Genomic DNA, 22,853 nt, shown 5'->3' on the forward strand with positions numbered 1-22,853 from the left:
AAATATTGTTTCTTGCAACAGAGACTATTGTAAAGACAAATTTCTGCAACAAGGAAAAAAAACCCTTTGTCTTTACAGAATACAACTGTATCACAACAATTTGAATCATTACCAACATTCTATACAAAATAAGGGTCAAAAAACCTACATCTTAAGATTCTCCATCAAACCTTAAGTAATATGGAAATAACAATGTGCATAAACAGTACCTTCTCTTTACCTTTGCACATCTGGTTGGTTAGTTCCACAGAAATATTACAGTAAATGTTCAGACTCCATTTATTCTAACATCAAAGAGGCCAGTTTCTTTCTCCCTCTTGCTTCAGGTGAGACTGTCTGCGTTACGTTACCGTACCCTGGAAATCCAGGTCCCCCAGGCTTTAAAGGTGTTCAAGGTATGTTTACAGATGTGAGAATTTTTGGTTTTAATTGGAGTTTTAAGTTGCTAATTAAAAAAAAAAGAAGCTATCCTAAAAAGATACACTATTCTAGTTTTTCAAGAGATACATGTCTCAAAATGTAAAACTGCAAATACACGGGAATATACTCATCTAATAGAACCAAGAGCTAGACAGCTGCAGTTTACATAATCAAAAGGTGTGCAGGCTGCCTTCATAGAAATGACTAAATGAAGGTAGCTTGAAACTCTGTCCTGCCTCAGTTAAAATGCATGAGAGAGTCTGTAAAATACACAGATGGCTGAAGTTGGATAAAACCTAGAATATGTACATCTGGGTACCAGGAAAAAAGGGTGCGCGAAGCAAAGATATGCCACAAGTCTGTAATTTCTAAAACAATATTGCTTATGGCAAGTTGCAACTGAGCCCTAAACTCTGAATACTTATTACTTCAACTTGTTCAACTTTATTTAAATTCAAAGAACTCATCCAGGAACTGGCAAAATGTTTCTTGTGATTACCTGCAAAACATTTGAAACACCCCAGAAAATCCTGATGAGAACAAATGGAGATACTGGATTTTTAAGCTCCTTAGTGTGGCATTACACAGCTCCCTGACATCAGTATTGTGGGTGGTAGCTAAAATTTATAGAGACATGAAAGAACAGGGCTTTGTGTGTTGAGCTCATCTGCACCATTCCAGAAGCAGCATATATTACAGGAGAATACAAGAATTTGAGTTGACACCTGTCATTCACTAGGTTAATATTACTGATGTTCTGTGACATTAAAATGTTATAGGAGGTTTTTTTTTTCTAATTTACTCTGGTGATTTGCAGTCTGCTGTTTATGCATTGGGGAACAAGTCCATTTAGAAAAACAGCAACCATGCATTTGGTTGTGACTTGGGTGGTAGCTCTTGCCCAAAATGTCAGAAGCAGATGAAATCCACTTGTCTTCAAAGCACATGAATTTGCATGGGATAAAGAAGCAATACTGTTTCCTTAGAAGACACATTTTAGAGCTCTTGTTAGTTTTTTACATATTTTCTTTTCTGTTTCCAGGACCAAAGGGTTTAAAAGGACTCCCCGGTCGTCCTGGACCAAATGGCTTTGATGGGCAAAAAGGCCATAGAGGCAGGCCAGGAGCAGGAATCCCTGGGCCAGAAGGTGAATTGTGCTTTTCTTAATCCAGAAGACCTGCTGGTCAAGCTGTAATGCATACATACAGGGTAAGGTAGCTACCACGGTAGAATAGAATAGGAAGCACATTTCAACGAAAGCTAATGGAAGAGGAATCTTTACCAGATTCCCTTTCTTTCCTCCAGTATTGCAGGTGCTGCAATAACCTAAAGTTCAGTGCACAGAGAGGAAATATTCTTAGAAAACTGTGAATAATTAGTATCATTTTAGCAAAGGGATTGAACTGGACAAGAGTGACAGTACACAAGATGGATGCAGCCCCAAAGAAAACCACTGTCACTTCCCACAGGAATAATTACCTCCTTTAATCCTCTTGTATCATTAGCTGTAAATGAGAAACCTGAAATTTGATGTATGATGTTATTTTTCTTTGCAAAGTGATAATTTAATTCTGGTTAAATTTGCATTATAATATTCCCCAGTTTTGGGAAAAAAAAAACAACTTCTAAATTATGCCCTATTTGAATTTAAAAATTGTATCAACAGGCTTTCGAGGCATAGCTGGTGATCCTGGTGATGAAGGTGAAAGAGGATCTACAGTTGATGGTAAAAATGGCCCTCCAGGTCCACCTGGCATAGATGGTCAGAAAGGTGTTCCAGGTGATACCACATATGGTCCTCCAGGAATCCCAGGCAACAGGGGACTGCCAGGACCCCCTGGTGCACAAGGAGGAAGGGGTGATCCAGGCATTCCTGGGCTTCGAGGTATGAACCAGTTTTTATGAAGCATTTTCATGTGTTCAAAGGAGAAAATCTGAGCAAAGTCAGTCCTGGTTCAGATAAAACTTACTCTTGCCTGGATCCATAACGGTAACTGTGAATGCTACGCCCTGTTTTTACAGTTAAGGTTGATCAGCCACTAAGGAGATCTGCACTGCAGGAAGGGGAAGATGCCTTTACCCAGTCCATGGAGTAACAGTGCAGCTTCCTATTCTTACTACTGTTACTTGCTGCCTAGTGTCCATCTGTGCTTAGGGCCCTCCTGCTCTGCCACACAGATAGCACCTGCCTCAGACTGCTTACTCAAATCTGAAAAGACTGGCAAAAAGGTGGGAGAACACTCAGGGAGAAAGGGGTGAATTTCTTTGCCCAGAGTTATACAATATAATCCTCAATATCTTGGACACTACACTCATTTCTGCAGGGGAGTTTTGCTGGTTGCTGCAGATGTCTCCACAGTGCCACTTCCTTCCCGTTTCATAGCAGATAGTGCTGTTTCCTTTTATAGGTCTTCCTTTTGCCCAGCCTTAAGCAGATACACACACCCTTCTGTGCAGGGAACACCTATAGAACTGACCCCAGTGCTGTATAGCTGCAGGCCAGTGAGCTCCTTCCATTCTGCTACTACACATCAGAAATTAGCTTTTTGTGCCATAAAGTCATCCTCGCCTATAGGCAAGAGTTGAATTTGTGTTTGTTCCTTAAAGAAAGAAGCTCTCCACAACAGCCAATTCTAAATGTCAGAAGAGCATCAGTTTTCACAAACTATGCAAAAACTACAGGATAAGTAAGATATTATAATAACTGAACATGTAAATTTCAAAATTACAATTAGGAATTCTGAGGGATGGTAAGTTATGAAGTAAAACATTTTACAATGTTTTTTGTTTCCAGGACAGCCTGGTACCCCAGGATTTCCGGGTGCCAAAGGTTTTAGAGGCCCAGAAGGTGATATAGGAGCACGAGGCTGTCCAGGCTTCCCTGGTCCACCATGTGACACCGGCATACCAGGGCCACCAGGACTCAGAGGTGTCATGGGCCTGCCAGGACCTCAAGGTACACAACATCCGTCAGGTTGCCTCACAGCTCTAAGCTTTGTGCATCTTTTCTAGCAGATCTAATCACGTGATTTTCATGGCTGGCATGATATTTCCATGGGGGCTGCTCATTAGTGGGGGTGTACATTATGTTTTGCACATTTCCTTAAACTCAAGGAATGTATAGTGTGCATCTCAGATGTTTCCCAACTTCCCTTCCCATACTGTTCCTTAACTGGCCGAATCACAGTGTTCACTGTTAAGTAATAAACAAAGGAGTTCTCTTATTCTGTTGTCCCAAGTAACTTAACTGACCTCCTGTCATTACTGTGATACTTTTTATCTTCCTTACTCTTAAATGGCAGTGTTATTTAGGGAGAGCTAAGAGACACATATATCAAAAGTATTTACAAATTAGTAGGTTTTTTTTTCACAGGGCTTTTCTACTGATATGTCTCACACTAAAGAAATACAAGAAAACAAACATTCCAGGTGAAAAATCTAAGCAAAGCCAGGACTCCAGCATGGTAGCAAAGTTTCCAAGTTATTTTGCCATGTTTGATGATATTCAAATTTATACGAAAATCTATCACTTTCTACTTTTTAGATACAATTGCTGAACCCTTTTTCTGCATTTACATACATAAAATAAAGCTCTTTTTCTCAGGCTTACCAGGCTTTAAAGGTCAGAGGGGAGACACGGGCCTAGCAGGGCCACCTGGAATCAAAGGTCTCAAAGGCTCTCCTGGCTCACAAGGTCCCCCAGGTCCTCCAGGCTCCCGAGGACTTCCAGGACTTCCAGGCAATAAAGGAGTACCTGGTTTCCCAGGACAAACAGGTATGTTAAACATCCTGCAAACCTCCTCATCTATAACTTTTCTTGTAGAGGGAGCTATTTCCACTGCTGTTAAAGCTAGGAATTACTTTGCACCCTCCTCCCTTTCCAGCTTTGAGAATAAGACCCTGCAGCAGGGTAGAAGCAATAACAATAGCATCCTTTGTTCTCTCTCTTGTAATAAAAACAAAGAGATTTGTTTTACAACACTAACATATTTCCTTGTATTATTTCCTGACTATTTGTAATAGGTTGTTGTTATAATATGCTCTAATAAGAACAATATATTTTTTATTACATCCAGACTATCTCCTTTACTGATGCAGTCTGTGGTTGTATGCTGATGAGTAAGAGGAGAAATAGCTTCACATTATATCTCATACTTATTACAAAATGTGACCTTGGTCCCAAATCATCACTGGCTAATGGGCTAAAGTTCTGAGTAACTATAGCAAAATCCTGTTTTCCTCTGTCTGGCATTTGGACAGTAGGAGTTGTGATTTCCAGTAGGCACATGCAAAATCTGGTGGTGTCTTAGGCTATGTATTGTATTTAAGATGTGTTGAGGACAGCTGCTTTAGTAGTAAGTGTAGCCTAAATCTCCAGGGGCTGGCAGCAGGGAGGAGGAAGATGTTTGCTTCAAGGCAATCTGGATTTGAAGACAAGTTTGATCTTGGCATGAAGCCATGCTCCCCAACTACTGGTTCTCTACCTTTGCCGGTATCCTAAGGAGTCCTTCTAAACTTCCTGCCTTTTGCTTTATACTCTTCCTTAGAATATGACAGCAACAGCATAGCAGACTGAATATGTAAATAAAGCATTTAATATTACCAGGAAGCAAAGGGATTCAAGGACCCCAAGGATTCTCAGGATTCCCAGGAATACAAGGCCCAACAGGAATCTCTGGTGTAAAAGGTGAAGAAGGAAAGATGGGTCCACCTGGACCTAGTGGAGAATGTGGGGATATGGGAATAAAAGGTTTGTAGAAATCCGCTTCACTCTGTAGTTATGTTACTGTTATGTTTACTTTTGTTACTACTGTGTTAGGAATGTATTTACTTTATCTTCTTGTGATAAGGGTATATTCACTTTTATTTTCAGAGATACTAAATACTAAATCCAGTTATCTCACTTATGTATAATGAAAAATAACTAAAGAAAAATTAATTCCACTCAGATCAATAGGTGCATTTACCACTAAATGAAACAGAGTAAATTCACTTATTCAAACAAACCTTGAATTTTGTCCTGTACACATCTGAAACTTCAGATTTTTCAAGTTTTCTATCATATTGTCTGTGTTCTTCAATCTCTGTAAAACATAGAGGAAATAATCTCTCTAAATATTAATATAGGAAAGAATAACCATCTCCAATGTGCAGTCACAGACAGTACACTGGGGAGTGGACAACACAATTGTCATCTTTCATATTCCAGACAAGCAGGGAATAAGTCTGATTTAACATCACCTAGGTTACTACTGAATTAACTGGAAAGCAAGAGAAGGATAATAAATTCTGTTAGCAGTGAGCCCGCTGAAACAGCTGAGAACTGCATTAGTATTTGAAGGCTTTCTCTGTTAGGGAAGTCTTAACTAAAATTAATTTTCAGGACATGTCACTCATGAGGATTTACTTATATTCCATATGTTGGGTTCAAAGGTGAAAGAGGGCCTCCAGGAGACAGTGGCTCCATTAACATCCGTCTTGAGAAAGGACAAAAGGGGGAACCAGGGTTTCCTGGTGAGAACGGATTTAGAGGTGAAAGAGGTAAGTTCATAAAATAAAGCCCTGCATACACACACACATTCATCTGATATAAATCACTGGTGTTTTTCACAGGTTTGGACTCATAGCTGCAGTAACATCCAGCAACCTTGTTGTGTTCATAGATTCTTACACTAGCAGGCTAGTTCCTTTGGACAATTACTAAGACAATACAAAGTGGGAAAGCATAGCCATATTCAAAATAAGTGTCAAATAATGGCTTGGCTACATTGGTCATTATCTTGTTCTGGAATTAACTTCAGGTGAAAAAGGCAATACTGGTTTCAGAGGCACCTCAGGATTTCCAGGGAAGAATGGTATCCCAGGACTGCCAGGTGACCACGGTGACACTGGACTGATGGGGTTTCCAGGATCACGGGGTTTCCCAGGACCAAAGGGCTCTAAAGGAATTACAGGTTTTCAAGGACAACCAGGTGACCAGGTAAACTGAAAGTGGTAGTGAAATGTCCTGGACTTTGCAGTTATCTCCTGCCTCCAAGAAATATGATGAAGGGTACTTCTATTGTACTTACCCATTAGATGTTCCTCCTGAGAAGAGACTGCCAGTATAATAGGAAAGGTAAATTCCTTAACGCAACACTTCAGTGCTTTGATTACATTTTATCTGGAACTGTAGTCAGAGTCACAGGCCTCTCCCCTCTCTCCTAGCTGCATGTTGTAATTTTGTTATATTGCCACTTGGTGGAAGTCCAGGCTACACTGCACTAATTCAGGGGGCAAAAAATGGATCCACAATCAAGTCTTTAACATTATTCTTATGAACAGATTGACAAATCACTTGCTGCAGAGATCATAACATAGCAGCAGCACAAGTATGAAATTAATATATAGCTGCTTCTTCATATCTTGCTATGTGGAGCAGCCAAGCCAATAGACAAGACAAACCAGGTCTTCTGTGCCCACACTGACAACTTGCACCAAACAGAACCCAGGCAAGCAACATTGCTCAAGAACAAATACACAAAACCGCACATATATCACATGTGGATATAAGGTAAAATTCTTCACTGGTTTGTACGCTAGGTAGACAGGCAGTGAGATTACATGAAGCATAAAGCACAGTTGGTTTTTTTGGTAAAGGGACATATGTTTGCTTGGCTTGTCCTAGATTATATTTCTTTGAAGAGATAATCTGTTTTGCTGATTATAGGTCATTATTCAAAAGGAAAAATAGAGAAATCTTTACATTTTTTACTGTTACATCACAACATATTTCTGGTTAATGTTTATAGTAAATTTTGGGTAACATACAACAATATTTGGTACATTTTTGTGGTATCTTTTAAATCGAATTACTCAAACCATCTGTGGGGAACTTAAGCTGTTCAAGCCAAGAGCTAGCATAAACTATAAAAGCACAAATTCAAAATGATTAGCAAGTCTAATCTACAGTTTCTTGGAAATGTTAATGGTCAGTGTTAAGACATGTAACAAAGACAGCATGCTTTTCTGTTGAGCTTAAGATACAGTTTTGCTATTCATATTGATTGCTGATCCGTTTACCAGTGTAAGAGAACCAAATGCTCTTATAGATCATTCCTGCTACACATACCATATGTCAAACATTTTTATTTTGTTTTTTAAAAAAATCAGGGTGACCTTGGCTTACCAGGAATCCCTGGAAATCCAGGACTGACTGGCCCAAAGGGATCTAAAGGTAATGAGTTTATATAGACATGCTTTTGAAAAGAGCAATATTGTTAGGATGTATTGAAAACAAACTTATTGGAAAAGTTATCCTTAAAACTAAAGCAGGAAATAGCCAGTAAAGATGGGGATTTCTATGGCCCGGGATTTCTAGCAACACTTGAACTCAGTATTTCCTCTTAACTCTTCACAGCAAAATCAGACAATGAAACTGGAGACATCATGAATAGGTAGGAGAGATCAGACATTTGTACAGACAACATAAGGCAAAATTGCTCAGAATTGTTGATTCTGAGATAAACAGGAATTTCAGCACAGACAGAAAAAAGGTGTGCTGGCTTAAAGTCCCCAACTAGTCCCTAACAGGTCTTTACTGAGTAAATGTACTCATGCTGTATTGATTTTGCACATCCTTACAAACCTATGCAAGGAGTTCTCTTTGTTTAATAAAGTGATATAGGGAATTTATACAATATCTTTTATTTTCAGTATATGCTGTCAGTATTGGGAAAGGTCTCATAATTTTTGGTTTTGTTTTACATGAGTACTGCCAGGAGTCATAGTGAACACAAACTGAGTTAGTACTTCAATACAGGCTGAGCTGGCAGATAATTTGCATGTGCCAAAGCATTTTTCATTCTGTGTTCCCTCAGTCCCTTTTATAGCTGTTAATGAGTAAATTATCTGATCTTACAAAACTGTTCAGCTTTGGTTTTGTGGGTGAAAAGGATACCTGTATGAAATGAAAATCATTGTACCCCAACAGGCAAGAGAGGTGAACCAACTCCTCTGCTGGGTACACGTGGTCAAAAAGGGCCTCCGGGAGATCCAGGATTACCAGGTACCTCTGTCTGATTAAAAAAAAAAAAAAAAAATTGCACTTAAGAACTTATTTCCTCTAAGTTTTGTTAGTGGAGAGGGAGCTCTGCTTCCTGTGTGTATTGGGCGGTATTTTCTATAGTTATAAATCCAGGGATTGGAGAGACATCACAATGTGCAATATGGCTAGCATGAACATAATAAAACGTGGCTTGGCTATATCTTGCTAGCCATTTCTGCTCTTTCAGATATCACCAGAGAGATCAGTATAATTCATTGCTAATAAATAGATGCAAGGATGTGAAGTATTTGAATAAAATTCTTTTTCTGCTCAAGAAAACCTTTACTGAACTTGTGTATTTTTAAACTTATTATGAGATGACGACCACTTTAAACAAATAAATGCTAGATTATTTTTTTTTCTTTAAGGACTCTGCGGATTCCCAGGAGAGAAGGGTTTACCAGGTATCCAAGGGCCACCTGGAAGACCAGGATTCAAGGGTGACCCTGGATACCCAGGAATACCTGGATTTCCAGGTAATGCCAAAATTTAAAAAATAGTGCCATGTAACAGCTCAAGAGGTATGGAACAGGAAAATGCAGCTGAGGAGGCACCTCTGTGGCAGAGGCTAGAGAGATCAGAGATCATGTGAAGGCTTGTATTGAAAGCTATTTCAGTACCTATAGACAGCAGCAATAGTCTGCTCAGAGTCTTGGAGAGCAAGATCCATCAATTCTTCATACATTCCCATACTCTTTCAGGTACCTCTGATTAATGCAGCGTGCTACATAGCATGAAAAAAATATCAACAGTTTAATAGATTTGCATATTCATAGATTTTTTTTTCCATTCTCAGGAGCTACAGGTCTTCAGGGATTGCCAGGAGAACCTGGAGAAAAAGGGAAACATGGAATTTTGGGACCTCCAGGGTTGCAAGGATTAGCTGGATCCCCAGGCAGAAAAGGTAAACAGTATACAGTGCAGTTCTACCAGTAATGTAACAGCACCAGTCATAAATACCCTTTTAGTCGTGAAAATGGATGCCTAACTGTGAGCATGGTTTTGATTCTGTATTCTCTTAAACTACTAGAAGAATTAAGGCAGTTCCCATCACCTTTGAAAAATAACATAAATGCTACCTCAGAAAATTGGGCTACAATCTAAAATGAGTAAGGAAGAAGGGAGAAACAGATTCTGACTCAGCTGATGTAACTGATAGCAGAAATTACAGAAAAAAAAAGAAGAGAAGTTTGCAGTAATTCAGATGTTTTACTTTCACTTCAGTTATGCTGTGTTCTACCTTTTCACCATGGAGTGCCACTGTTACTCTGAAAAACCAGCAGACTGCTGTGGACAGTTTTTTCTTACAAATTTGTTTTAACAAATTGTGATAAGATAACTTGGGTTGTTTTATGTTGTTGGTTTTGTTGTTGTTTTGTTTTCTTCAAAAACTGATTTTTGGTGGATTTAAAGTAGAAATGTTTCCTCCAAATCCTAATTTACACTTCTCACAATGATTGTTATGCTTAGATTGAACAGCGGTTCATCTATACAGTTGTTTTTGTTGGAAAACATTATTAACTTTTACTATACTCAGAATGATATATTGAAATTATAAGTTACGTTAACAGTTGATTATCTTTCTTCATGAAGTATGTACTTTGTATCCTCTCTCTGTTAAAGTGTGCTTCATAACCAGTTCCTGGACAGGAAGAATAATATTAGTGACCCATATACAGAAATCACAGTAGAGTAACACTTGGGGCTATGATAAATGGTTAGAGAGGACAACGGATTCACTTTTTTCAAATTCAGCCTAAGGAAAAATTGAGAAGGTTTCTTATAAACTACTGAAAATTTAAATGAAAAATGGAAACCATTTATGATTGCTTGCAGTAAATAAGTGGTGCTGATTTAAACTGTAATGACAGATTCCTTGCTGGTGCATAATCTGCAAGAGAGCATTTCATTGTTGCAAACAATATTTGCTGTAACAAAGGCAGAGATCTGTGGTGACAAGGATGTTTAAATTGAGAGGGGTCCAAAAAAAAAGCATTCTTCTGCTGAAAACTTCTTAGTAGCAGATGGACTCTTTGCTTCTTGTCATAACTGGTAAGACACTTCTTTTCTATATTGTACAGAAGTTATCCCAAGTCCTGCACAGGAAATGTAACAAATAAACACACGTGCTGCAGAGGGAAAAGTTTCGTTCTAAATGGCAATTCATTAGAGACAAAGTTGCTTGCTAAGCCTCAAGATTCTATATATTGCCAGCGTAGTTGAAAAGAAGGTTAACACCTTTGAGATTATGCCCAGTAATGAAAACTGAATGGAATTTGTATTCCAATTCAATTGGAGAATATGGATCTTAATGCTATTTTCAATAAATGTTGTTGCTAGCATTAGAAGTGAAATGGTTAATTGGCTGTTCATAGCTAAGTACATGGCCTTGTTAGTCTAATTGCTTCTCATTTACATTAAATATCTTGTGCCTGAAGAACTTTCAGATTAAAAAAAATTTAGTTAAACAGCACCCACCAAAGCATAATCACATTTTTCTTTATTAGAGATAGTTTTACTAGTTAAGGGCTTAGTCTGGCAAGCCTTACTTGTGAGAGTAATCCTTGATGAAGCAAGTAATATTAAGAACATCAGCAGAATTACTTGTGTGAGTAGAAGCTGAACTGGGCTGTAAAGTACAGAAACAGTGGTTCATACCTAGGTCAGCCAATTCAGCTGTACCTAGAAATGTGGGACTATAGCAATCCAAAAATCTAGAATTACAAGTGCTGATATTATAATGGATTGTTGGCAAATGTGTCAGAAATTCCCTGGAAAGCAAGTAGACTGAGCCATCAATCTTGACTGAATGAGCTAAAGATCAGAAAAGTTTTAAATGGTGACTTGGGTGCCAAACATCGTTAGGAGTTCATAGTAATTTCAAAATTCTGCTGTTAAATTCCCCAAATTGGCATGCAACTCTTACATAAATTTAAAAATGGGAACATGCCCAAAGCACAAGGAGGCTACACAAAGCAGGACTGAAACTTAGAATGTCATGAAAAGTTAAAGAGCAGTTAATTAAGGGCATAGAAGATATTACAGGCTGGATTACTAGTATCCCATATTATAAAGGGGATTACATAGCGAGTATCTTATCAACGTCTTGCAGTTTTCAAAGAATCTTCTGGATTTAAAATTTTTCCAGCCTGGTGTTTGCTACAGGCTCGATGTTTCCCCCCCCCCCCTTTCTTTTCATTCCTTTGTTAAGTTTTAACTAAAATAATTCAACAGTTTCTGAGAACAAAGCTATGGGATTATTATTTTTGGTGTGTCAGAGAACTCTAGTGCCCTTTTATTTTTCCTTTCTCAGATGACCCAGCTTTGAACTAGGGACCTTTAAATTTGGCAGGTGAAGCAGCTGATGAAGGGCATTTGTGTTGCTGTTCCTACAGCAATTTGTCCCTGCCAAATTTGACCAGCTTATAAACTTAAAAAAAAATATATCTATTCATATGTGGCTTAAGTAGAGCAATAAATTCTCCCATGATTCCTGCTCTGGATATACAGCAGATCTGTGTGCTGCAGGACAGGCTGGGATCAAGCACAGGAACTGAAATGGAGAACCTACATCTTCTATGCCAGGAAGTAGCTTGACAGGGAAGGGGACACAGGCAGAAAGATAACTCAGACTTGTGGAAAAAAACTACTGCAGCTGGACTGGGAATCCTACACGGCAGGGAGAGGAACTGGTGGAGAAGGAAATTAGGCAGAGAAAAGCAGCAAAGGTGGAAAAGGGACACGAATAGGCACTGACCGTGTTGTTCAACTTCGTGATGATCAGTGTCCACTCTAATCTGTCCCTCTCTGGAGCAAGAAGCATCCCAAGTCTATTCCTCTGTCTGAAACCTCTTTGAAACTTGTTACCAAATGACCCATCAGTTTTGCCAAATCTGTTCCTATCACCAGGTGACAGGCTGCCATCTGCATTTAATAAGTATATGTCTTCACATTTGATACTTCATCTATACAACTTAGGAAACTATGAAGTGCTAATAACATAGAGATATTTTTACCCTCCACTGCAAACAAACACAATCTCACATTAGTTCAACTTTAAAAAAAGGAATAAAAAAATGCCATCTATGTTTTTACTTACTGTGTTTTAGCAAGTTTCAAAAAAGCACAGATTATAAAACAAAAGTTATATTGGACTACCATGAACACTCAGCCTGTCATCTGGTCATCCAGTGAACATCACTAGTAACAAAGCTGCTGCATGCTATCACATGTCAGCATAGGTCTCAGTTACGGATATGTTGTCTTCAAAGACTTTGTGCTGTTCAGTTTAAAGAATTTTTGTAATAGCGTGATGCAAAAAAGCATAGCTTTCTGTGTGAAATTGCAGGACCAGGGAAAAGAAGCCGGGTGAAAATTTAGGTTCTTTCTAGTGCAGCTAGATTGAATTGCACTTACATTTGGAACAGAAGCTATAAAGTTCCATCTTTACCGTTATTTTAGATAGCATCTGCATCTCAGTCACCTGGTCATGTAGTGGTAACACAGTTAACTTTGGACTAGTTAATCACATGTAGCAGTAGCAGTCTAGCCACAGACACGAGGTAAATAGCCCATACTGAGCTTCCTGCTGCTAAGCTGCAGTATAGAAATACCTAAAGGACTAAAAAATAAGTTTTCTGATAGCTTTGATGTGAAACTGCATTATGATTTCTATTTTCAGATTTTTCACACTTTCCTTTCCAAAAAGACTGCACTCAGGTGCAATGCAATCTTGTCTTCAGTTGCCAATAAGAACCAAATTCAGCAAATACCCTGTCTTGATCCAGAATGTGCTGTCAGAAAAAAAATGGCATAATTTTTAATTATGACTTTAAAGGATTATTGTGGCACCCAGTCATGCCTGTAATACCTCTCAGGTCTTCCTGGACTGCCCGGACTGGATGGCTTGGATGGACTAAAAGGTCAAAAAGGTTCTGCAGGAGCTCCAGGTAAAGAAGGGAAATAGCTATGTGGAACAGAAAAATCTTCTCTTAAATGACTGAATGTGTAAGGAATGATGCACGTTATTTTGATATTTGCCTTGCCCAGAAGATATCGTTAAAGCTCAGACTAAACTTTCAAGCAGTATCTAAAGTATGCCTAATGACACACTTGCAGTTATTTGTGGGGAAAACTTTAAAACTTCCATTACTATCATAGTTTTGTTGGAACCTTTCAAGGCTGTTTATAAAGTGAAAATGTTCAGTGCAGATGATTCAAAGTAGAGCCAAGTCTCCAGGTTTTTTATATGTAAAAGATAAACTAACAAATGAAAAGGAGACTCATGAAATCCCAGCCCCATTAAAGTCCATGGGATTTGTGCCACAAACTTAAGAGGAACCTGGATTTCACTCATGCTGATCTATTTGCAACTTTCAAAAGGTGCTTTTTGAGGCAGTATTAAAAAAAAGTGCTCACCATTTATCTAGAGATTACAAATTTATGCTGATAGAAAATTAAATTTAGGACCATGCAATCAGTTTATATTTCAAGTCACAGGCAATAATGACACTATATAAAATAACCCCCGAAGAAGAGCATTAAAGCAAAGAGATTACTTTCTTTGAAAGAGATGAATTAGGGCCAGATTCAACAAAACTCTATCCAGCTTCCAAGAGAGAACTAGAAAAATAGCACTAGGCAACCCTTGCAAGGAGGAACATCTGCAGCTGGTATTTCTATTCTGCACATCTGTATTTGTACTCACTGTCAGCTTTACGTACATAATTGCTTTCCTATAAAGGTCAAAGTGAAACAGGGCCTCCAGGATACTCAGGAGAACTTGGACCAAAAGGAGACAGAGGTGAACCTGGATGGCCTGGTATTTCTATTCCAGGCCGCCCTGGAGAAAGGGGATTCCCAGGATTCCCAGGTAAGAAAGGGTTTTCTCCTTAGTGGTGCCCTGCAGAGTTGAAATGAAGCTCATGCAGGCTCTTCCCCTGGTTAGTATGAACATTAATACATACCCAGAAGATTCCCTCCCTAAAAACATTTCTGTTGCAATAATGTGCTGATGTTTCCTGAGTAGATACAGAGACCCCAGTATTTCTTGTTTATTATGTTACAGGAGAGGAAAGAATGAGAATAGAAAATGATGGACTTGGACAGACTCAGGGAACTGCTAGGTAGAGTTGCCTCTTGAGAAGAAATTCCTGAAGAAAGAGTGTGGGAGATCTTGTAGACACAGAAATCTAGTAAATCTATCAACTATTCAGATGTAAATGCAAGATAACTATTGCAAGATTGCTGTGATTATTTAAGAGCCTTGGTGATACAGGAATTGCATAGAAATAGGAAAAAGCAAGTGTTTGAGGAAGGGCCGCTAAGAAGGTTGAGAGATTGGAGCATCTGTCATATGATGAGAGGCTGAGGGATTGGGAATTGCTTAGCCTCCAGAAGAGAAGGCTCAGTGGAAATTTTATCAATGTGTATAAGTACCTGATGGGAAGGACATGGAGACAGATTCTTCATAGTGGTATTCAGTGACAATACAAGAGGCAATGGGCACAAACTGACATATGGGAAATTCTACTTAAATATAAGGAAAAACTTTGGTTTTCCTGTGAGGGTAATTGAATATGGGAACGAGAAGTTATGGAGTGTCCATCCTTGGAGATAACGCAAAACCCAGCTGGACAGAGTCCTAGGCAATCTGCTCTAGCTGACCCTACTTTGAGGAGGAGGTTGGACTAGAAAGTCTCCAGAAGCCCATTCAAGCCTCAGCAATTCTGTGATTAGAAACTACATTAGCTTTACTATACCAAACCTTGCCACAGTGTCACATAACACACAGAAGAAACACAGTGGACGTGAATTCTAGTAAGGTGAATTATTCTAAGATGAAGACATGGTCATTTTCCTCAATTCAGTTACTAGTTTGTGAACTGGGGGAGTCAACAGAATGGTGCTGTTGAGGAAAAAAGAAAAAGTTTCATTCTAAGATGTATTATGCTTGACGTAGGATGGGCAAAGCCTCCCATGGTATATTGTGTCCAGCTTTGACACATTAGGGAGAATTCACTAGAGAGTAAACGGAAGGACAGAGTCGAAAACAAGACTGAAGAAACTGGATTTGTTTTTTTGTGGAAAAGAGAATGCAACCAAGTGCAACACATGTGCTCACAAGCTGCGACTATTCAAAAGTGTTATGCAGAGGATGACAACCTGTAACTCTTTCTGCCTGTAAGAGCACTAATGTCTTACTTTGCAAAAATCCAGATTACAAGTTAGGAAAAAAATACATTTAAGGCTAGTAAGTTCATCTTGTTCACTGAGGTTTTTAGAAAACTGCTGAACTCACTTTTGCTAGGAACAATCTGTGAATACTTAATCCTGTCCCAGGCAGAATGATTTCATAGTCCACACTTGTCTTACGTTTTTACTGTTTCTCCCATTGTTAGAATTCAGGAGGAGGCAGCAATTTGTGGCAATATGCCAATGTGTGAAGATGCATTCTTTAGTTTAAGTAGATTTAATGGAAAGAATTAAATATCTTAAAAGATAACAAATATTTTCACTTCTATAAGATGTCTTCATTAGCCTAATCACTGGTATGTTCAGTATACAAGTAAGAGGTACCAATCATGGAGGTACAATACCTCCATGACTTCACGTCAACATTCCTTTAGTTAGTAACTTATTTCTGTAATCTAAAAAAAAAAAAACCTCAGATTTTTTTTTTTTTCTTTTTATGTAAAATGTGATCCCTTAGGTAGAAGAGGACCTGTTGGACCCACTGGACCTATGGGAAGATCTCCTGATAGTGCTTCTCCTGGTCCTCCCGGTGATCAAGGACCACCTGGTTTAAATGGCATCAGAGGTATTAAAACCAAAAATACCAAATTTGATCATGTGTGAAAAGCCCCTGAGGCTACTAGGAGGCACTGGGTTGCTGTCTGTGGAACAACGTATAAAAGTGCATAGGGAACAAAGAAACCAATCAATACCTCAGTGAATACACAGAGAAGTGAACACTGGAGAGATCACCAGAGCAAGGATACAATACAGATATCCAGATTCAGTTTTCTGGCCCGTATGGTAATTCTGTACAGGTCCTGCTGCTACAACATATCTCAATTTCCACAGAAGCCAATAGAAATAAGATTACTGGCCTCTCTTCCTACCAAGAAGGATAAAACACATTGTCCAGAAGCCTGCCGTTGTTGGTAAACCCACAAAAAGCTTTCCAATCTAAATCCAGCCCTGGGAAAGCTAAAGCTGGCAACTCTGTTGTAAGCATTTATGTAGACCTCACTTCTGTTACAAGCAGGGGTTGCCAAGGGATCCAGTCAATTCCTATAGATTCTGGTCCTCAAATGGAGCTCTTTCAAGTTGTTCTGACCCCTTACGTTAAGTATTATCTGAACCCTTCCTTACCGGGTATGAAGACTTATTTCCTCTTGGGAAGTAGGGGATGGAGTTTGGAAGGGTAAGCAACACTGGAATAAATAAACAGTGTCTCAATGCATGTCACATTAACTTGCTGCCTTTTGCTTGCCCAAATCTACATAGTTTTGGAAGCTATTCCTATTATTGTCTTCCTTACAATGCCTTGGACAAAGGCTAATGCTAATATTTCCAAAGATACGCAAGGGCTGTCCTACGTCCCAGAGAAAAAAAACAAAAGCAAAAAAAACAATGGAACGTGGCTATTTTTAGATGTTTATGCTTTGTGCATATATTAAGAATAAAGTTCTTTTACCATAGGTCAGCCTGGGAATCCTGGTCCTCCTGGAGAGACTGTCTTTGTGCGAGGAGATCCAGGTGATATTGGTATTCGAGGGGCAACAGGTAATCCTGGGCAGCGAGGGCAACAAGGAGCCAGAGGTCTTCCAGGGAGCCAAGGAAGAGGAGGCCCAAAGGGTATGATCTGAGATATTTCTAACTAGCATGAGCATTTATGCCCAGCCCTATGCAACTGAGCCTTATGGACAGGGAATTGCCATTGAGACTGAGCCAGACAGAAGGGGTAGGCTGGACATTTCATAGCTCTGCCCTGCTACCTACAGATAAGATAGGGCTGGGATAGAAGGTCAGAGTAGAGCCAGATTCACATGTACGGCTTCCAACAGCTTGTTGGAAGACTTCCCTACCAATCTGAGAATGAGGCAGTAAAGCAAACCTTGACCTCTCTGCAGAGGTCTCGAGAAACTTTGAAAGATGCAGATGTGTTTGAACTAACAGAGTCTCACATCTGCCCCATATTAATAGCTTTGGGCTTTCATCAGATTCTTTAGTTTGAAAACAGGGATCTACATACTCTCCTTCTTCCACACACTGTAGAGAAGTCCTATCTACACCAATCCCTTCTGACCTCTACAAAAACAAAAGTCATGAATTTTAATTCAGTTCAAGACCAGGGAGAGAAGAGGAAAATGTGCATTTCTTTCTGGGAGACAGAGTTGAGCTGTCCCAAGCATTTTTTGTTACTCAAGCAGTCAAGACTTCATCTTATTTATGTGTTCACCTTCTCAGAATACAACCACATGTAACTGCACAACTGTTTTCTTTCAGGTCCTATGGGAATCCATGGCCCACAGGGTCCACCTGGTGCTACAGGACAACCAGGAGACCAAGGTTTTCAAGGAGAACCTGGTCCCAGAGGTCCCACAGGTACTTATGAACCTGTTGCTCATTGTCACTCAATTGTAACCATGATCTTTCTATTCATATATAATCTTAAGAACATTTACTTGCATACAGACAATTAAAACATCTCAGAAAAAACACAACTCAATTGATTTCTCATTTGAGTTGTGTAAAAATTTCTGATCTATGTATTTGTTTCTAATGTCACCTCCTGTAAGTGATTTCAATTCTCATTCCATTCTTTACTCTAATTTACATGCCTGAAACTTGTTGCCACCTGCATCACAATGGCCGCAATCTGCTTTCCATTTTTCAAATCCTTCAGGTTTCATAGGTAAGTTCATGACTATTGATTATTGTTCTTTTCACGTGGGCTTCCTTGTGTATAGATACATTCCACGCTTAGTAGAAGGTATTCTTGGCTTGGCTGCTAGGAATAGTAGATACTGCTTCTACATAGTTCTAATAGATTTTTCTCATAAATAGCTAGCACTTCCAAGCAGACCAATATCATGATAATGCTACGTTGAGAAGTCTCATGCTGTGATGTCAATTAGACTTGTAAAAGACTTTTGTTTCAAATTATCACTTTGGTTTTTGGTTGTCACACAAGATGCTTTCTAACCAAAAAATTAGCAAAAGCTTGAATCCTAACACTGGATTATTGCAAACACTGAATTCTTAATCTGACTAAATTGATCCAATTCTGGTTTTGTTCCAAAATGCAAATAGCCAATAGCTCCCAGTAGCTTTCAATACATAAAATGTGGCCATTCTTTATTTTTTATTATTATAATTATTTTAAATTTATATTTTGGGTTAGCGTCTTTGGCCTGCTTATTGATAGTTTTGCAGCCACAGAATAGGCACAGTACTGTAAATCTTCACATGTGCTAAGGTGTTTGCGCTGAAGTTGGGTAGACTTTAGGCTTTAAATCAAATCAGTTTGGGGCACGTTAAGACAGAAATATTTGAAACATATCACCTAGCATACACTTGCTAACACATGCTTGCCATGCTGTTAAATGCCATGCTAACAGACTAAGAGTAAAATTAAAAGCAGTGAGACTCAATAATTCAAGATTTTAAAATATTTAAAGACTACCAAAACCAGGTAACAGTTATGTTGGTTTTTCACATGGGAGCTATTAACCAATCTTCTAATTTACTTTCCTATTGCACATTCCAGGTGACCCTGGTGAACCAGGCAAAATAGATGATTCATGCCCAGCAATCCCAGGGCCTCCCGGGGAAGCAGGGCAAAGAGGACATGATGGCTCTGTAGGATTACCAGGGCCAATAGGCCACCCTGGACCCCAAGGTAAGCTTGTGTTTTGAAAGCTTGGATGTCTATTTTAGCCATTTAGACAACGAATTGAAAAGTGTCAGAGTGTCAATATAGCTGAACTAGGCTACTTGAGCTTGCCTGCACTGCACTGCATTCCCTTTTCCTAGGCCAGGGAGGGCAAAAGCATCATGCACTGCTGAGAAAAGAATTCTTCAAATGGTATTTTTCCTTTTTGCCAACAAATGAAAAAGCAGTGCCTCAAACCACTCCTATGGTTTAGACAGGTTATATTTGGAGGATGTTAAAAATATACATGCTTTAAAATTTAGCAATAATGAATCACAAAGCTCTGCTAACCAAAGTCCTGGAGGGACACTAAAGTCAGAGAGGTGGCTATGATAGCACTTTTTATCTGTTAGAACATGAAAAAGTTACCACAAAAGAAAACTGGCCAAAGAAGTCTTAAAAAGAAGTGATGAAAGACTGAAACATTCTTCTGATAGTTAAAAAGAAAACAAGAGTGATGCTGGTACTGATGATTCCAGCAGAGTGGCCATCTTCACAGAAATATAGTGTAGCATGTCTGTGTAGTATCTTCAGTTTAGGTTGTGTCTAAATGTGGTGTCTTCAGTTTAGGTAGTGGAATCCCTCACGTGGTTTGAGATATTTCCTACTCGGGAAACCAAAGTTTATTGTGGTGGCTGCACTGGACATCCAGTACCTCCAGGGAAAAAAAAAAGTCTGTGATTTTCTCCCAGGAGATTCCCCTGCAGTAGTCATTTGCCTCATGAAAGTGAATACAAGGCAGTTTTCAGTGAACGATCTAGTTTTTTGTATCTTAATTGATTTGCCAACTAGAAGATGTTTCTGATGTTGAATCGCTGTTTCCATTGCATAAAGCATTAAAACAGTTTCTGTGAAACCAGGCGATACAATGATACACACTCACACTGGTTTTATGAAAGAAACACTTAGTAATGCTTCTCCTTTCATTAAGATAGCAGTATTCCAATTTTCTCCTGGCTTGGAAGGCAAACTGGAGGTTTTACTGGCAAAAGCAATGCATATTACTAAAACTTTGGTGTCCTTGAGCTTTGGCAAAGTAACTATGCAACCAACATTGAAAAGTTGTTAAATTGTTTTCTCTGGTTTAGATTTTCTTAATGAATCCAGTAAAAAGTAGCATGGGGAAATTTTGAATGTTGTGAGACAACCTTGAATTACTCAGTCTGCAGGTTAAGTAGCAAAATTTGCAAGGAATGAAACACACACCATTAACGAGAAACAACTGTGGTGCTAGAGAAACATACTAATCTTAAAATGGTTTATTACTAAAAGAGAAAAAACACTGCTGAGTGCAGTAATACCTGACAAGCGTAACTTTGTTCAATTCAGTTTATGTTTAAAGTCGCCAGTGAACAGGACTATCACTGTGTGCCATGTATATGAGACATCTTTTACTGTCATGGCCACACCTCTTTATCTGCTAATGTATAAAAATGCACGTACATAAGAGAAATATAAAAGGTGAGACCATCAGGAGCCTAAAATGTCTTTACCCTTCCCCCCTGGATGTAGTCCAGGTCTGCAGTCCCTCCCTGTTCTGTCAGTGCTCTAACGCATGCATTACTTCACAGGAAGTTCAGTACATGTTTAAAGACACTGCTGAATTGGTTCCTAAAGGATGAAGGCCTTATATAGGATGAGTTATAACTCATTACAAAGTACAGATACTGATGACAGTTCTGCAAGAGGCTTGTCATGATAATGTTTGTTAGTGGTTTGTAAATCACACAAGTTCTGTTGAGAGGACATAAAACCTTACCAGCAGTTGCTGTTACTAAAGTCTTGCCTCTGAGGTACTATTGTCACAAGGAGAATAAGTGGTAAAGAGAATTCCCAGCAGAAAGAAGTTCTGCACCTCTCTGTCCTGAAGCGTCATTTCTTGGTGGCGTCAGTTCTGCTGACTAGCTCTTTGCATGCTGTGTATGTTTGGACAATGTATAACCTTTAAATGCAGCCATTATGAAGGGAAAGTGCATACTTTATATTTATCTAGGAAGAAAAGGTGAAGAAGGATCATGTGGCCTGCCAGGTCAAGATGGCTTACCTGGGGCACCTGGACCACCAGGTGACCAAGGGAATATAGGAGAGCAAGGATACACTGGGCCTCAAGGTAAGAATGGAAAATGACTTTTTGGGGAGGGATGTGTGAGATGATGTATAGACTAAGTTTTCTCTCTACTCCCCCGATTCACACATGGCTACATCCACCTCTAGCCTGAGATACTACGACACTTCTTTCCCCCTCTCAGTTCAAGCACTGATAGTGACATTTGTGAATGATTTCGTAACACTTGAAAAGACCTACTGGAAGAAAATTTATCTCAGCATCCATTATTAACCAGAAAGGCAATTAACCACACATGCTTAAACACCATATATCAATAGGTATGCATTTCCGAGTCAGGGCTAATGGTGCAACTGTCTGTGAGTAATTAAAATTGTATTTTAACTGTGACTGCTGTTTAATAAATTAATGGTTTAATACACATGGGAGGAAAGGGTATTGACTGTTACTGCAGGGATTCAAATCCAGTCCAGACAAGTCATCCTAGTGAGTAAGTCTGGGAAATCATTGCCCACCTCAGTTCATTTCTTAATCCATACAGCACAGGACAGGCACCACAGAAGAGCCAACTGTCAAGCGTTCAGTGGCAATCTAGTTCATTTCTCTCCCATAAGAAGGATAACATGAGTCTACTGGTGTCTTTATTGCCCATGACAACCTGTGAAGTTGTATTATATTCAGTCAGGAACCCCTTACTGAACACTTAAATATTGTAAAAGATAAAAGTTCACACTAGCTATGTGTTCATACAAGTAAATTTCTTTTACCTTTTCTTCAATGTATAAGGTCCACCTGGCCAGACTGGTATCCCAGGACCACCAGGCCCCCATATTAGACCTGTCAGTGGATTCTTGCTCGTCCTTCACAGTCAGTCAGACAGAGAACCGCTCTGTCCACAGGGGATGCCAAAATTATGGACTGGCTATAGTCTGCTGTACCTGGAAGGACAAGAGAAAGCTCATAATCAAGATCTTGGTATGTACTGTAGTACATAATTGCTCTCAAGTTAAGGTCTAATATGGTGAGATCTATACAATGGAAGACAAGTCAAATGGAGCACACTATAGAATCATCAATTACTTATTTTCTACAGACTCAAAACTAATTTACACTCATCGCAATGAGCTTGGTTATGCTGCCCTATTACATGACCCATTTACAATGGCTTTCTGCTGCTATGCAGTTGAATGAAAAAAGTTTTTCTGCCTCTAAGTAATACTGAATAGAAGTTGGAGATATTTCATTCATCCTGGGTAGTCATTTTGGGCTGTCTTTGAACTCACTGGAGAGATTTTCCTAGATCAGGAATCTCATTTGGCCACTCTGAAATAACTCCCTGG

The 22,853-nt window shown here is 39.1% G+C and overlaps 1 protein-coding gene across 1 annotated transcript in view; it reads left to right on the forward strand.

Annotated features, from left to right (window-relative positions):
- The window catches only part of COL4A4 (collagen type IV alpha 4 chain), a 67,332-nt gene that overhangs the window by 41,876 nt on the left and 2,603 nt on the right, over window positions 1-22,853 (forward strand). The window contains exons 25-45 of the mRNA XM_068406428.1: window positions 327-395; window positions 1,463-1,567; window positions 2,087-2,305; window positions 3,215-3,376; window positions 4,025-4,195; window positions 5,027-5,170; window positions 5,854-5,961; window positions 6,222-6,400; window positions 7,573-7,636; window positions 8,393-8,467; window positions 8,875-8,982; window positions 9,303-9,410; window positions 13,384-13,455; window positions 14,250-14,378; window positions 16,218-16,325; window positions 17,213-17,368; window positions 18,020-18,118; window positions 18,420-18,428; window positions 19,284-19,415; window positions 21,442-21,558; window positions 22,300-22,488. Coding sequence (XP_068262529.1) covers window positions 327-395; window positions 1,463-1,567; window positions 2,087-2,305; window positions 3,215-3,376; window positions 4,025-4,195; window positions 5,027-5,170; window positions 5,854-5,961; window positions 6,222-6,400; window positions 7,573-7,636; window positions 8,393-8,467; window positions 8,875-8,982; window positions 9,303-9,410; window positions 13,384-13,455; window positions 14,250-14,378; window positions 16,218-16,325; window positions 17,213-17,368; window positions 18,020-18,118; window positions 18,420-18,428; window positions 19,284-19,415; window positions 21,442-21,558; window positions 22,300-22,488 — 2,523 coding nt within the window. The remainder of the gene's footprint in view (window positions 1-326; window positions 396-1,462; window positions 1,568-2,086; window positions 2,306-3,214; window positions 3,377-4,024; window positions 4,196-5,026; window positions 5,171-5,853; window positions 5,962-6,221; window positions 6,401-7,572; window positions 7,637-8,392; window positions 8,468-8,874; window positions 8,983-9,302; window positions 9,411-13,383; window positions 13,456-14,249; window positions 14,379-16,217; window positions 16,326-17,212; window positions 17,369-18,019; window positions 18,119-18,419; window positions 18,429-19,283; window positions 19,416-21,441; window positions 21,559-22,299; window positions 22,489-22,853) is intronic.

This window comes from Nyctibius grandis, chromosome 8 (genome assembly GCF_013368605.1).
Source record: "Nyctibius grandis isolate bNycGra1 chromosome 8, bNycGra1.pri, whole genome shotgun sequence".
In the NCBI taxonomy this organism is placed as follows: Eukaryota; Metazoa; Chordata; class Aves; order Nyctibiiformes; family Nyctibiidae; genus Nyctibius; species Nyctibius grandis.